The sequence below is a fragment of the Vidua macroura genome, chromosome 18 (assembly GCF_024509145.1).
Source record: "Vidua macroura isolate BioBank_ID:100142 chromosome 18, ASM2450914v1, whole genome shotgun sequence".
NCBI lineage: Eukaryota > Metazoa > Chordata > Aves > Passeriformes > Viduidae > Vidua > Vidua macroura.
In genome coordinates, this window is record NC_071588.1 from 10,139,422 (window position 1) to 10,154,713 (window position 15,292).

Here is a 15,292-nt window from a genome sequence, read left to right on the forward strand (position 1 = left end):
CAACTGCCCAGAGCTGCTCCCTCCCACCCCCCCGCAGCCCCCAGGGGCCCCCAGCCCCGGTGGGAACCTGGTGCCTTCAAAGCGCTGCCGAGGCGCAGCTCATTAATCCCCCAGTAATGACCTCGTTATTCCTAACGAGCCAGAGCGGATCAAGGGAGCTGCCTAAGAGGATTTTGCACCGCGGGTTTTTGGGCACACAGGTGCCAGAGGAAAGGAAGACAAAAGGCGTGAGGATGGTGTCCCACTCCTGGGGGGCGAGCAGTGGGGCTCCCCCATTCCACAGCAGAGAAGCCTTCACAGCCTGCACCCCACAAGCCCCGGCCCCACTGGGCACAGAGCCTCCCACCAGCTGAGAAGCAGAGCGCCCCGTTAATGGCGAGGGGACAAGACCCCTGCGTGAGCCCAACCCTAACAGAAGCCACCAGAGAACCTCAGCAGAGAGCAAAGCACAGCCACCAGCACAGAGCACTTTATTTACCACAGCCAAACCAGCTCGCTGCCCTCCTGCCTGCGCTGAGGGCGAGCCCCAGCCTCCCAGGATGGCCCTTTTCTGGGAAGAGCCCCCCCAAACCAGGCTTCAGCACCCAGGGAAGAGCCTGGAGAGCCCCATGGCAGGGAGGGGACACGCTGGGCTTGTGCAGCGCAGCCAGGACCCTGAGAGGCAGAGAGAACAGGGCGGGACCCTGTTACACAGAGCTGAGAGCTGCTACAGAGCTGAGACCCCCCCCACGGGAGCCGGCTGCCCCCACAGAGGGATCCCCCACAGGACAGACGCCCACGGACGGACGGACGGGACCAGCGCCTGCTCAGTCCCAGTGGACCTTGACTGGGGGGAAGGTCCAGAGGTCGGGGTGGCCCATGTGGAGCAGGGAGCTGCAGGGGGACGCGCTCCAGCGGAAGGGTGGCACGTCATCCCAGGCGGGGCCGCTGACCGCCACCAGCCCGAAGGTGGGCACCATGGCCGAGGAGGTGACCTGCAGGTGGGGACACAAGGCAGGGCAGCGAGTCAGCAGCGGGAATGGGCTGCACAGCCCCAGAAGGAGCCCCTCCAGGGCTGCCTGGCTGGCACACCTTCATGTCGATGCCGCCGTGGCAGCGCTGGCGCAGGGCAGGGAAGGGGTAGGTGCCGTTGGAAGGGTTGAGGTCGGAGCGGGCGGAGATGGCGTTCTCGGCGTTCTGGGGGGGGTCACAGCCCCTGCACCGCGACAGCGGGTCCTGCAGGTAGTTGTTGGACCTGCAGAACGGAGGGGACAGACGGTGAAGACGTGGAAAAAGCCCTGGATGACGGGAAATTCCTTGGGGGAACAGGCGGGTTTGGGGGTGCCCAGCACACACCGCATCAGGCGGATCATGGAGTCCAGGTCGTGCACCAGCGTCTGGTTCCGGCGGAAGATCTGGGCACGAGGGTTCTTGTCATAGGTGAACCAGTCGCCGTATTTCCTCACCAGCTCCAGGTTCCCACTGGCGTTGAAGATCTCCTCGAAGTACCTGGGGTGGGGGAACCCAGCAAGTTGGCACCAAGCGGCTGCAAGGTGAGCACCGCTGCCCCTCTTTCCAGGGCAGGCCACGGGGAGGGGTGGCACTCACGGCACGTTGTAGCTGGCCCAGTAGCCCTGCTGGTACAGCAGCTTTGTCTGATCAGCCACCACCACCAGGCCCCTGTGCTGGGAGGAAGAGCACTGGTCAGAGCAGAGGGGGGAAAAAGCCACTAGGGATAGTGGGGGACATGCTGGACTGGGGAGAACACATCCTGGGGTTCCCCACTATGGGGTTCCCCTCCCCAGCCAGAGGTGCTGGGCACCCATCACCTCAGTACCAGCACCCCCAGAGCCTTTAGGCACCGACAGGCCCCACTGCCCTGTGACCACCCATTGGGCTGGGCAGGCACCACCCTCAGGGCTTTCCCAAAGCCACAGGGATGAGAGAGGAGACAGCAGGGGCTCAGGGAGGAATGGAGCCACTCACGGGATCTGCTCCAGCACTGTCAGCACGCCCGGTGCCGGGCTTGCTCTGCCCGGTGTGAAGGCATTGTAGTCCACCACCATCCACTGGTTGTTGTACCTGGCATGGAGAGCAAGGAATGCATCCCTCTGGCAGCCTGGGCACCCTCCATCCAATCCCACTGATGTCTTAAGTTTTAGCTTTTCTATTTTTCAGATTCTGTGCTGCTTTAGTGTGTAGTTCTGAGCTTCATATTAAGGGATGGTGAGGTCTCTTCACAGAGCAGGGAGACAAAACAATTCCTTCTCTACCTTGGGACCAAGGACAAATGATCCAAATCTCAGGCCCAAGAGCACAAACAACGTGGGCTGAAGAGAGAAAAACAAGCAGGATGGGACTGCATAAGCTAAAGCTGGAATTGGACAATGAACTCCAATATGCAAATGGAACAGAACTGATCACAGTGAGAGCCCCCGGGAGCTCTCGTGCATTTTGTGACCATTTTGGTTCATCTTGGGTGCAGCCCTGGCTGGGCTCTTGTGCTGCTCAAGGTGGATCCACTGAGGTTTTTAATAAATCCCTGCTTTACTCTTTAATTACATCTAGCCTCTGTTCTAGGGCAGCCTTCACAAGGCACCACCATCCCTCCAGGCCCATCCCACCCCACTCACGTGCCGCTGTTGAAGCGTCGGAAGACCGTGGCCCACTCGGGCCCACTGCGGGCCAGCCGGTTGGCCACGATGTTCCTCAGCCACTCCAGGACGCTGCCCCGGGGCTCCAGGTACTTCCACAGGGCCGGGTTGTTGTTCCCAATGGTGGTTTCCAGCGTGACCTGCAGGGCAGGGAGCGATGGGGAGGGCAGCAGGGCCGGGGAGAGGTGCCTGAGGACCAGACCCACTCACCAACCCGCTGCTGAGGATGTAGAAGTCATCCATGGAGAAGATGGTGCCGGGGTAGGAGGAGAACACCTGGACGCTCCCGGGGATCTGGGACTTGCCTGGAGGGGGGATGCAGAGCATCAGGAGGGGGGCGTGAGGCGCAGCCCCCCCAGCCCAGCCCACGCACCGCCGGCCGAGGCGCGGAAGGGCAGCGTGTACTTCTTGACGATGCGCAGCATGGCCTGGTAGGAGCTCCAGGTGTCGTGGGCCACCAGCAGGTCCCGCTGGGCCGGCAGCAGCTTCACCAGAGCCGAGCAGGAGCCCGAGCCCAGGACACGCTGAGGGGAGGAGCGGTTCAGGGCAGACTCCAGGTCCTCCAGGTCACCCCCCAACTGCAGCAGCCTGAGGGGAAGCAAGGCATAAGATGTCAGGTGAGGGATGCCCCAGGCCTGGAGCTGAGCTGGCTCAGAGCTCTCTGTCTGTCTGTCCATCTCACCACACCCCACTTGTGCTGGCAGCACCCTGGTAGCATGAGCAGAGAGGAAAGGGGGAACACAGCAGTGGGGAAACTGAGGCAGGGGCTGTGGGGGGAACCCACCACCCAGCCCATGGGGTGGGGAAGAGGACAACCCGCCTTGGCTCTGACCTGCCCTAGCAGCAGAAGACAAATGCCCAGAAAGGTGGACAAAGTAGACTGGGAGTAGAACTGGCTGTTCCTGAACATGCAGGAATTGTCCCACAGTTCTCCAAACCCTGGGACAACCCTCCCCGACTCTCCCCCACCTCTGAGAAGGAGCTTACAGGAAGCCGAAGGGTGCCAGGGTGATCCTGCCCCTGGGGAAGTCCAGGCGCCCGTTGTAGCTGTCCTCCAGCCCCTTCAGCTGCAGCAGGGCCAGGCGCACCTGGGGACAGGGGACAGAGCTGGCACCCGGCTCCTGCGAGGGGGCAGCCTGAGAGGTTTTGGGGCACAGGCTCCCTCATTCCCCCAGGGCACAGAGCAGATCAGCTGGATCTCAGTGCTGCTGCAGAGTCATGAGGGGAAGCATCACTGTCAGCAAGGTCATGACTCTGCACTCATGGCCAAGGGTGACAAAGCCACCTCCTGTGCACCCCAACTGCAGCATGCGAGGCTCCGGTGAGGAGAAAGTCACGAGTCACCTCTACTCAGCCCAGGAAGGAGGATGACCACATCCCTGTCATCCTACCTGGAGCTCGGCCAGGACAGCTCGCTGCCCTGCGCTGTCCTCTGGGTTAAAGGCGCAGGAGGATCCAGGGGGGTCCCCTGCTGGGGGTTCCCCATCCTCACCTGGTGCCAGTACTCGGTGTCGTGCCCTTTCGCCATCTGCTCCTCCATCCAGGCCAGGTTGGCCTCCAGGTAGTCGCGCAGCTTCTGGCAGTACTTGCTCTCGTACTTGAAGGGGCCGCAGTAGCCCACCATGGTGTTCATCCAGTGCATGTACATCAGCTGGGGGACAGGGCCGCGCTGTCACCGCGGGGGACGGCCCGGGGAGCGGGCACGGCACGCACTCCTGCACGGTCCCCCCCTTACCTGCTCGGTGACGGCAGCCTCGGCCAGCCCGGCAGCGTAGGCCTGCAGGCTGTCATTGTACGAGGCGTTGGTGGCCACCTCCAGGAAGGCCCAGCTGTGGGGACACGGGCACGGTGGGTCACGGGCACGGGTGGGACGAGGCATCCCACCGACCATGGCTGCCCCGCGGCCACCCCACCCCCGCTCGGCTGGCTCCGAGCGGCCCCGTCCCGTCCCGCCCGGGTCATACCCGACGTGCGGGATGCGGTCATCGAGGCTGGCCCAGGCGACGGCGGCGGGGTGGCGGCCGGGGAGGACGCGCAGCCGCTCGGAGCCGGGCTCCAGCACCACGGAGACATTGCGGGGCACCGGGGACGGGGCTGCGCGGGCCGGGAGGGCGGAGAGCAGCGGGGACAGTAGCGGGGACAGCAGCGGGGACAGCAGCGAGGCCACCAGCAGCGCCCGCGGGGCCGCCATGGCGGGGACACCGAGGGGCGGGGCTAGGGAAGGACCACGCCCCCGCAGCGCCGGCGCGCGTGGATGGGCGGGGATGGGGCGGGGCTTAGTGTTACCCCGCCCCGCAGCGACCCGTTATATCAATGGGGCGGGGCCGGATTGGGGCGGAGCGTCAGTGTGGCCACGCCCCCAGCGGCCCGGCCGTGCAGCAATGGGCGGGGCCCGCTTTGGAGCGGGGCGTGGTGTTGGCCACGCCCCCTACAGCGCTGCCCTGTATGAACGCCTCACACGGGGCGGGGCCTGGGGCGGGGCTTCTGGCGTGGCCACGCCCCCAGCCGCTCCGGGGCCGTGGGGACCCCCGAGACCCCCCCATAGCACCCCCGTTCCCCCCATGGCGCCCCGCAGCCCCACACTCGCACCCACGCTCCCATCCCGCCTCTCCCAGCCCCGCGCCCTCAGGAGACGTGCGCAGGGTCCTCCTCCCCGCCTTCGGGGGACACGCGTGGGCCCCTCGTGTGAGCGGCCCGGACGCGGCGTGTCCCTGTGCTCGGGGCGGGGGGCGCACACCGGGTGCTGCTGCTTCCCTCGGGCCCGGGGCCGCGGCAGCCCCGGCCTTGCGCAATCCCCTTCACCTCTCTCCGGGGAGAATGCGGAGCGCAGCTTCGGGGGCAAACGGGCCAGGGTGGGAAATGGATCCCTGCATCCCATGAGGATCTTGGGGCTCCGGCCGTGGGGGCCAGCCTGCACCCCACAAACAGGGCACGGCGCTTGCACGGGGCACGCTTGAGGCTGGAGTGTCCTGGAGCTGGGGACACGGGTGCGGAGAGGGGCACCGGCACCCCATGCCGACTGCGGCACGTCTGTGGGGTGCGGGACCGCCGGCACCGCGGTCTGTGCAGCCCCGGTGCCGAGGCTGCCCCAGCACGGGACACCGTCCCCGGCCGCGGCTGCGCTGAGCCCGCCCGTCCTCAGACGGTCACCCCTGCGGGGGGCTGCGGGTGGCCGCAGCACGCAGGGTGGGTGTCCCGGCCTCAGAGGGACGGCACGGAGCGGAGAGCCGCGCGTGTCCCCTCTCGGCCGCCAGCCGCGCGGGAAAGCGTCGCTGTCGCTTTAAGGGCGGAGGGTGGCGGCCCCTTTAAGGCGGGGGGGCCGGCCGGGAGCAGCTGCCCGCGCACGGCAGCGGGGCCGCGCCGACACGGTGGGGCCGCGCCGCGGCTGGGGTCCCCGGCTACCCCCATCCATCCCCGCATCCCCCGCCCCTCCCCGGGGTCCTGTCCCCGCCGGTCCCGCGGCCTCTCTGTCCCCTCTCTGCCCTCGGGGGTGCCCCCGGGTGCCCCGGTCCTTGTCCGTGCGGTGTGGGTGCCATTCCCCGTCCCTCCGCTCGGGGTGGCCCCGGGCTGAGCCCCCCCGGCGGGGACGTGGCGCAGCCTGCCCGCGGGGGGGAGGGGGGGCTCTGCTTTTTATCGGTTTTATTATTTTTAGCGTTAATTATAATTTCCAGTTTTATTATTAATTTTTAACCCCTCCTCGCCCCGCCCGGGGAGCGCGGGATGGGGCTCCGGGGGCAGCCCCCGCTCTCTGCCCCCGGGGACCGCTGCCGGTGGTAGGTGTCCCGCGGGGTGTCCCCGCCAGGCACCGGGCACCATGGGGCACGGGGCCACGGGGCTGGCCGGGGTGCTCAGCCCGGCCGGGGCACTGCCAGCCGGGCCCCCGCTGCTGCTGGACGTGGGGCACACGCTCCCTCCCGGCCGGGATGCTCTGAGCCACGCACGGGGCCTGGATGTAAGTCTGGGGGCTGCGGTGGGGTTTGGGGGGCATGCCGGGAGGGATTTCGGTGCTGCCGAGGTGGTGGGGTCCCGTCCCGCCCCTGCTTCCACGTCCCCGCCATCGCAGCAGGGATCTCACCAGGATTTCCTCCGCTGCTGCTTTTTCCTCCGAAAACCTCTCTGCTTGCCAGGCCGGCGCCTTCCCATGGCCCGGGGTGGGTGTGGGCTGTGTGGGGACATGGATGGGGTGGGGACAAGGGTTTCCACCTCTGCTGGCCCTGGCACAGCCCTCGACCCACTCACATGTGTCTCGGGTGGGGAAACTGAGGCAGGGCTGACAGCGACCTGCCAAAGCAGCCCCACGGCAGTGCTTGTGGGAGTGGTGGGTGGCCGTGGCAGCCCTCGGGGAGGGCGGTGGGTGCTCGGGGGGGCCCGGCCAGGCACCCTCCCCTCTGCTCCGCAGTGCTGGGAGGTTCGGAAGCGCAACAGCTCCGAGTGGTGCCAGTTCATCCGGAGCAACCCCGACTGCCGGCTGGACGGGGGCTTCCTCGACTACCTCGATGGGGTCTTCTGTGTCTTCCCGCCCCAGCTGCTGCCCCTGGCTGTCACCCTCTATGTAAGGATGGGAAAGGGCAGTGCTGGGGATGCTCTGCTGGGGGGGAGTGTGGTGGGGACCCCGCTGACCCCGCTCTGTGCCCCCCCTGACCCCACAGGCTCTCTGGCTCCTGTACCTGTTCATCATCCTCGGTGTGACAGCAGAGAAGTTGTGAGTGGCCCACAGAGGAGGGGACTGTCCCCAGAGTGACCAGGAGCCCCGTGGTCCCCAAGTAGCCCCATCACCTCTCTCTGTCTCCATTTCTGCCCTTCCAGCTTCTGCCCCAATTTATCAGCCATCTCCACCAACCTGAAGCTGTCCCACAACGTGGCAGTATCCTTGGCAAATCACAGGGGCCCTCAGGCAGGAGGGATGTGGGGACAGGGCAGGGGAGGTGGCCATGACAGGGTCACTTTTTGTCCCCTCAGCACCGTGCCAGGGGAAACCTACTGGGAGGGTGAGCTGGAGGTGACAGCGGGACAAGTGGTCATGTGCTGGCACTGGACAGGAGTACACAGCACTCCCACGGGGAGGAGGACACCAGGGCTTTTCCTTGACGTCCCCTCTCCATGGTGTCACCTTCCTGGCCTTTGGAAACGGGGCACCTGATGTCTTCAGTGCTGTGGTGGCTTTCTCTGACCCCCGGACAGCAGGGCTGGCCATCGGGGCCGTCTTTGGTAAGGGAACCGCGGTGCCACGTCCTCACGGGGTGACGCTTTGGAGCTGTGGGATGTTCCCGTGTCCCGAGGGAGCCCCGCTGTGTTGGCAGGTGCCGGTGTGTTTGTGACCACGGTGGTGGCCGGGGGCATCGCCCTGGTCAAGCCCTTCACGGCCGCCTCCAGGCCCTTCCTCAGGGATGTCATCTTCTACATGGTGGCCGTCTTCCTCACCTTCGTGGTCCTCTACTTGGGCAGGATCAGGCTGGGAGAGGCTCTGGGTGAGCGCTGCGGGAGCTGGGGATGGTGGGAGCAGCCTGGGGGTGATGGGGGCCGCCTGGGGGTGCCGTGACCCCCCCCATCACTCCCCCATCTCAGGTTACCTGGGGCTCTACGTGTTCTACGTGCTCACCGTGGTGCTCTGCACCTGGATCCACCGGCGGCAGCGCGGGGACGGGCTGGCCCCTCCCGGAGCCTGGGAGCCAGGTAAGGGCTGCCCAGCCGGGACAGGACCCCCGGTGTGTTGGGGTGCCCTTCCAGCGCCCCTGCTTGCTCCTCTTCCCCGCAGAGATGCCGACAGACGTGGAAGCGCCGGAGCCCCCGGGCACAAACAGCGGGGACTATGGTACGTTGTTCCCTGTGGGCTCAGGGCTGGCTCTGCTCCGTCCTCAGCGGTCCCAGAGCCCCCCAGGCTGCTGCAGGTGTGACCGAGCCCGTGGGGTGACAGCGCACGGGGCAGGGGGAGCTCCCTGGGCACACACAGGGAGCTGCAGCCCCGTGCTGGAAGGCGCACAGGGAGCCCCCACCCCGCTGAGTCCCCGTGGCCCCTCTCAGGGGAGGAGTACCGGCCCCTGCTGCCCTCCCGGGAGACCTCCCTGCGCATCCTCGCCTCGGCCCTCAGCCCCTTGGACTACCGCAAGTGGAGGAGGAAGCCCTGGTACTGGCGGCTCTTCAAGGCCTTCAGGGTGAGTAGGGGGCAACAGGAGCCAGGAGGAGCCCCCCAAGGGGCATCCCCATCCCTGCTGGAGGCTCTGTCCCCCGGGGCTTGGCAGTGGGGATGGTGGGATGGGGGCAGTGGGGTTGGGAGCAGGTCATGGGGCACCCGGCAGGGTGTCCCAGGTGGGTGTCCCCCATGCCAGGTGCCCGTGGAGCTGCTGCTGCTGCTCACCGTTCCCGTTGTGGACCCCGACAAGGATGACCTGAACTGGAGGAGACCCCTCAACTGCCTGCACATCCTCACCAGCCCCCTGCTCTGCGTCCTCACCCTGAAGTCAGGCGCCTGTAAGAGCCAGGGCAGGCCCAGCTTCCAGAAGGGGACAGGACTGAGACGGCCACCAAAGCCCTGGGGACTGCAGGAGCCTATCAGAGCTGGCTCCCCGTTGTGGGGAGGAGGGATGGGCAGGGAAGAGCCAAGCTGTGTTTGCAGTTGGTTTGCAGCTGGATACACCCTCACAAGGCTGGGAGGCTTGGGCCCCCCAGCATCGGGGTCCTGAGGGGAAGATGGAGCAGGCCTGGCCTGCTTGGGAAACTGAGGCACGGAGGGAAGCAGCTCTGTGGGGGCGTAGGGCAGAGGTGGCTTTAGCTGACAAGGCTTTACCTCCACCTCAAGCCTGGTGGGATCCTGTCCCAGCCTCTCTGTCCTTCTTCTCCCCACCATGTGCAGATGGGCTGTACCAGATCCAGGGCATCTTCCCAGTCTGGGGACTGGTCACACTGGTTGCCTCTGCCCTGGCCCTCATCATCTTCATCACCACAAGCAATGAGGAGCCGCCCAAGTATCACTGTGTGAGGTGTCCCCCAGCCCTGAACGCCCACCAGGGACCGGCACAGCCTGCTCCAGACTGGGCTGAGGGTGCTGGGGCAGAGCAGCAAGCTGGAGCTCTCTCCCAGTTCCCAATGTCCCAGGAGGTGTGCAGGGTCCTGTGGGATGCACACAGGGACGAGCTTGCTCCTCTTCCTGTCAGGTGTTTGCCTTCCTTGGGTTTTTGGCCAGTGCCATGTGGATCAACGCCGCGGCCACGGAGCTGGTGAACATCCTGCGCACCCTGGGTGTCATCTTCCAGCTCAGCAACACCGTGCTGGGCCTCACACTGCTGGCCTGGGGCAACAGCATCGGGGGTGAGGGCTCTGCTGCTCCCAGTGCCCCCCTGGCACACCCTGGGGCCCCCGTGCCGTGCCCAAGGTCTCCTTTTGTCCCTCCACAGACACCTTCTCCGACCTCACCATGGCCCGGCAGGGCTATCCCCGCATGGCCTTCTCCGCCTGCTTCGGGGGCATCATCTTCAGTATCCTGTGCATGCCAGGGCCAGCATGCTGGCACGTGGGGCAGGAGCTGCCCGAGGTTCCCTGCCTACAGCCCAGGGAGGGCCCCGTGTGCTGTGGGATCCCTGGAGAGCAGCTGGGATCCATCCAGAGTCCCTCCAACGCTGGCAAAGCCCGCAGTGTTCCCACAGTGCAAGGGGACAGAGGGATTTGGGAGGGGCAGAGACAGAGCCAGCAGCACCCCCCTGTCCCCACAGCCGCCCCAGCTGGGCGGGAGTTTGGGCTGGAGCGTAGCAGATTTGGGATTTGCCAAAGGGAAGGAGGGGAGGGGGCTGTGCCTCGCTCCGGTGGGTTTTGGGTGAAGCCTCTCCTCGAGTGCTCAGGTTGTATTCAGCCATGAGGTGCAGGAAGGAGGCTGTGGGGCAGAGGGACGGGCTCAGTGCTGTTGCCCCCTCGAGCTCTCCTGTGCTGTGTGTCCATCCTGAACGTGCTCCAGACATCCTGGTCGGCGTGGGGCTGGGCTGCCTGCTGCAGATGACCAGCAGCCAGCCGCTGGTGAAGGTAAGGCTGTGGTGACACGGTGACGCAGGCCAGGCCGGCAGCAGGACGCGTCGTCACCCCACATCACCCTCCTCTCCCCACAGCTGGAGCCTGACAGCCCCCTGGTGTGGGTGCTGGCCGGGGCGCTGGGGCTGAGCCTGGCCTTCTCCTTGGTGACGGTGCCGGCGCAGTGCTTCCAGCTGGGAAAGGCCTATGGGCTCTGCCTCATCGCCTACTACCTGCTGTTCCTCAGCGTGGCCCTGCTCACTGAGTTCAGGGTCATCCGTTTCCCCGCGCCCTGAACGGCCCCAGCAGATCCAGCCCTGGAGCTCGCTCTGCCTCCCTGCCCTCCCCTGTCCCTGCCAGGGGGACAAGGGCACCTCAACTTCCCCGTGCTGCTGGAGGTGCCAGCCCAGCCCTCGGCCCCTGCTGTCTTTTGGGGAAGGAGCTGTCAGTGCCCACATCCTCTCCTCTCCTCATTTGGGGAACTCTGGGCAGGAGCAGCATCCAAAGCTCAGCTGTGTCGGGTGGCAGTGGCAGGAGCAGAGGATGGGGAAGCTCCAGCTCAGGGGCGCAGCAGGGGAGGTTCTGCCTCCTCAGCTCCGTGCCATGCTCTGGGACACAGCTGGGGCAGCTGTGCTGCACAGGTGACACTGCCACCGCCCAGGTACACGTGTGTCCTTGGGAAGGACTGTCCCCATTGGCACCGTGGGCTGGAACAGCAGACAGGGCACAGCCAGACAGGGCTAAGGGCACACAGTGCTCCAGGGACGCACTGGGTTTAGTGCAAGCAAAGCCTGAGGGAAAAACAAACACCAAACCAAGGGAGGCTGGTTTCCCCTGCTTTTTTTTTAGTAATGTTTTTCAACCTGAGTTTCAGATCCTACTTTTCTCCTCCTCCTGGGGTGGGCAGAGCTGTAGGAAAGGACTTGGAGGTTTCCACACACAGTGTTGACCTCTGGCAGGACAAGATTTAGGCACTGTAAAAAACTGCAATAAAAAAAAAAAAACAAACAAAAAAAACAAAACCACAAGCCCGACCTTGACTTTTGCCTGCTGCAAGGGCCCTTCCTCCTGCTCTCTGCTGCTCTGACTCAGCCCTTACTCAGCACGGAGCCTTGGAGGGCAGAGGGAACAGCCAGGGCCAGCCCTGGGACACCCAGAGTGGTTTTTCCTGAGGCAGTGGGGAAATGGTTTCCAGTAGCTGATGTCCCCAGAGCAGTCACGTGCTGCCACCCTGGAAACGGGGTCAGCACAGCTCAGTCCCTGGGAACAGGGAATCCTGTGTCAGCAGGATGGAGGGGCGGGCTGGTGGCTCTGCTCCCAGCTGGAGGGTCCACAGGACACAGGCTGGAAAGCAAATTATCACTCCAGAGGGACACACACATCCCTGCCCCACGGGAGGAGGGGGTGTTGAGCAAACACCACAACTGTCAGACCTGGTTCCTCCTCCTTTCCTCCTGGGCCTGTAGCATTTCTCCTTTTTCTAACAGATACCAGCAGCTTTCACAAAAAAGTAACAATCCCTGTACCCACAGCCATTGGCTGTGCCTTGATCTTGCTCCAGCAGCTGCCAGAACGATCTGGGACACAACGCCCACTTCCTGCCACAGGCAGGGCTAAAGCAATCCAAAGCCTGGCCAAGGTCCCAGGACAGAGGTGCAGGGTCAAACACCCCTTCTGGCCTCCACACTGCACTGAGGCAGCCTTAAAAACCTGACTTTGAAAGCATTGATGTTTAGGGGAAAAGCTGGCACGGGGAAGGCAGGCTTTGAAATGTCCTGGAACAGGAATGTGGAGCAGCAAAATATTCCCAACACAAGCACTTGCCACCAGAGAGGGCAGGCAGGCTCCTCTTCAAACACTGGAAATGCTCCAGCTTGGCCAAACCCACCTCTGGAATAACAGGGGAAGGAGGAAAGGAAGCCGCTGCCTTTACGAAGCCGAGGATGCTCTTTATTAGTGCGCCTGAAAAAAATCTAGAGAACATCTGACAGACACGTCCAGAAAATCGGGTTTTTTTATAAACAAAAACGCCAGCATACAAAATCCTGCAGTGCTTCCTCCCGTGCTCCCTACAAAATGATTGTCTCTGTCGTCAGTCTGTGGGTGGGGGAAGGGAGAGGAGGATAAATAGAAGGGGATGCCCCGTACTCAAACTTTGTTTCCTTCCAAAGTCATAAGGAAGAAGCAAACTCCTGCCGCCCTCCTTGGTTTTACAAAAATAATGAACACAGTGGGTATGTGGGGGAGGATCAACATCTTGGAGGCAGCACCCTGACCCCCAGCCCTCCAGGGAGCCCTTTATTGCATGATCAGCCCTCAGTGCCTTCCTCAACACAGCTTAAAGTCACAGCTCCTTTCACACCCAGAAAACACCCAAAAAAAAAAAAAAAAAAAAAAAAAAAAAAAAAAAAAAAGGGTCACTGATAGCCCTACCAGGAGAAATCGGCTGTAGGGGAATGTGGAGATTAACCACAACCACATTTTTTTTTCCCCACTAACCTTCATAATGCTCATTCACTCTGCCCACATCTTAAAGCACAATAAACACCATCTCCTGCAGCCCCAGGGCTAAGCTGGATAAACCTCCCGGGCTGCGACTCCACGCAGAGCAACTGCAAGAGCAACAACTGCACTGCTCCTTAATCTGTGGTTGAATTCATGGTTTGGAAAACAGCCCTTTAAGGTCCTTCATGGGTCAGCTCAGAAGTAGTTTCATACCTGCAAGTATCCAGAAAGAAAACAAAGAGTTGCCGTGAGGCACCCAGGGAGTTTGGCAAGGGTTGGGAGCAGCCACTGGTGCGTGTGTGCTGCTCTCCCGCTCCTTCCAAGCGCTCCCAGCGTGCCATGGAGGGAGAGGTTTCCAGAAGCAGCTCTGTCTTGCCTCCCTCTGGAAGTCTCACCCACCCAGGAAATGCTCCTGAGCTGCCCAGGTAGGATCAGTCCTTGTGCCACGAGGCGAGGCCACCAAGGAATGACAGGCATGTGGGACAAAGGGGATGGGGACACAGATCTCCCACTGCTGGAGAAGGAGGAAGCCTCCTCAGGAAGCTCCACTCTTAGTCTGAACCTGAGGAAAGATCAAACAGCAGGAGGTGAGGGAACCTCCCAGCTGCCAGGGACTTTCAGCCCTCAGAACTTCCAGTGGTGACAGGGAAAAGAGAGACTTGGAGAGACTTGGAGAGACAGGTTCAAAGGATGACACAAGTGCCACAATCCCACAAACGTGGCAGAGCTGGGAAGGGAACCCTTTTCCCCCTTCCTCCTCATCCCTCAGCTCTCAGGAGCAGAAAAAGCAGACAGGTGAGATGAATCCTTGTCTTCCACGTTCCTCCTGCATCCCAAATCCAGGGGAACAGTAGAGCTCTTCAGTGGATCTTCCCAACACCTGACTGAGCTGACCTTTTCCAGCCTGAGAAACATTCCTGCAAGGGAGGAGCCCCACTCTGTGCTGGGACTTGCTCAGCTGGAATGAGGACTGACCAGCAGGACTGTGTGTGATGCCCAGGAGTTCTCTTTAACCCAGAGCCAGGCAGAAAAAAGCCAGACTTGGAGCTGCAAAACCTTCCACTCTTCTTCCCAGTCATCTATCCCAGCTAAGGACCAGGCAGAGAGGTTTCACAGAGCAGGTGGCCAATGGCAGAGCCCAACAGCCACGTCACCCTGCAGAATCCCCCTCCCTGAACACACACAGGAGCTCTGGGCTTTGCAGAGGTGACCCCAAGCCCAGGCAGTGCCACGGGCAGGACTGACCAGCAGTGATGCAGACACAGCAGAGACAGGGTCTCCAAAGCCCTGCCCCACCTATGGTCACAGCATGATGAGGTGCTGGCCCTCACTTCTGCCTCAGATCTACTTGGGGACAGCAAAATTCAGTAATCAGAGCTGGAGCTGCTACAGGGAGTGCATTTAGGAGTGCCAAAAAGGAGGGGGAGGGCAGGCTGCCCTTCCAAAAGTGCTGAGATTTCACACCACCTCCCCTTTCTTTGAGCAAGGAAGGTGGAGCAGAAACAAAAACTCACTCCCTGCTCCTTTGTCCCTAGGTTAATGGTACCCTTTGAGCAACAGGGATCTTCCAAAAGGGCCGAAGTTTTACTGTTAAGCAGGTGACTTCAGCCAATTCCCTGCTGTTAATGGATTACACATCCCTTTCCCCAAGGTCTGTTAGTGGTAAGACAAGCAGCAGCAGCTGGAGCCTGGGGAGGGGCTCAGAGGGACAAGGGCTCTGCTCTGCCCAGATGTGCTGAGCATGGAAATCATGCTCAATCTGTGTGCAGCAGCCTTCCCCTGAGCCCCCTGGGCCTCTGGCTTCTCAGCAACCACTGCTGGGGGCAGGATTTGATCCCTACACTGGTACACTGACAGATCTATATACACCCTCCCAAAACACAGGCTGGGGAGGAATTCTCTAGGTTATTGCATAGAAGGTGGCTCGCGTTAGCTAGGCCTAAATGACAGTCTGGGAGCGCTGTCGGAGGCTCAGGGGCTTCAGAGAGCTGCTGGAAGCAGATGCAGGCTCTTGCAGTGGTGTCTGAGATTCCTCTTTCCTGGAGTGCTCCTCATACCATTCCTGCAGCAGGGGAGTAAAGAGGCAGGGATCAGGCTGTGCCCCACACACCCCAGAAGGGCAGAGCCTGCTCTCACTGCCATTGAGGGCACGTTTTTTC

At 62.7% G+C, this 15,292-nt stretch overlaps 3 protein-coding genes across 5 annotated transcripts in view; 1 reads left to right on the forward strand and 2 right to left on the reverse strand.

The window, feature by feature from the left end:
• Positions 1–453: 453 nt before the first annotated feature.
• On the reverse strand, positions 454–4,885 carry PLBD2 (phospholipase B domain containing 2). The gene is made up of 12 exons (XM_053993512.1): positions 4,598–4,885; positions 4,369–4,462; positions 4,126–4,284; positions 3,621–3,721; positions 3,007–3,221; positions 2,844–2,938; positions 2,613–2,773; positions 1,966–2,061; positions 1,588–1,659; positions 1,336–1,488; positions 1,072–1,234; positions 454–974 (listed from the first exon to the last, which is right to left on the reverse strand). Exons 1-12 carry the CDS (start codon positions 4,822–4,824, stop codon positions 807–809), a joined length of 1,704 nt encoding a protein of 567 aa, XP_053849487.1. The 5' UTR covers positions 4,825–4,885; the 3' UTR covers positions 454–806.
• Positions 4,886–5,886: 1,001 nt separating this feature from the next.
• On the forward strand, positions 5,887–11,767 carry SLC8B1 (solute carrier family 8 member B1). Its single transcript, XM_053993649.1, has 15 exons — positions 5,887–6,585; positions 7,033–7,185; positions 7,283–7,335; positions 7,440–7,497; positions 7,736–7,841; positions 7,934–8,101; positions 8,199–8,306; positions 8,389–8,445; positions 8,655–8,785; positions 8,960–9,101; positions 9,484–9,605; positions 9,785–9,938; positions 10,025–10,105; positions 10,579–10,643; positions 10,727–11,767. Exons 1-15 carry the CDS (start codon positions 6,448–6,450, stop codon positions 10,922–10,924), a joined length of 1,734 nt encoding a protein of 577 aa, XP_053849624.1. The 5' UTR covers positions 5,887–6,447; the 3' UTR covers positions 10,925–11,767.
• Positions 11,768–12,556: 789 nt separating this feature from the next.
• Positions 12,557–15,292, reverse strand: part of TPCN1 (two pore segment channel 1) — a 41,235-nt gene continuing 38,499 nt past the window's right edge. For all 3 annotated transcript variants that reach the window (XM_053993647.1, XM_053993648.1, XM_053993646.1), the window contains one exon: positions 12,557–15,195. In XM_053993647.1, the coding sequence (XP_053849622.1) occupies positions 15,073–15,195 (123 nt within the window). In that variant the 3' untranslated portion in view covers positions 12,557–15,072. The remainder of the gene's footprint in view (positions 15,196–15,292) is intronic.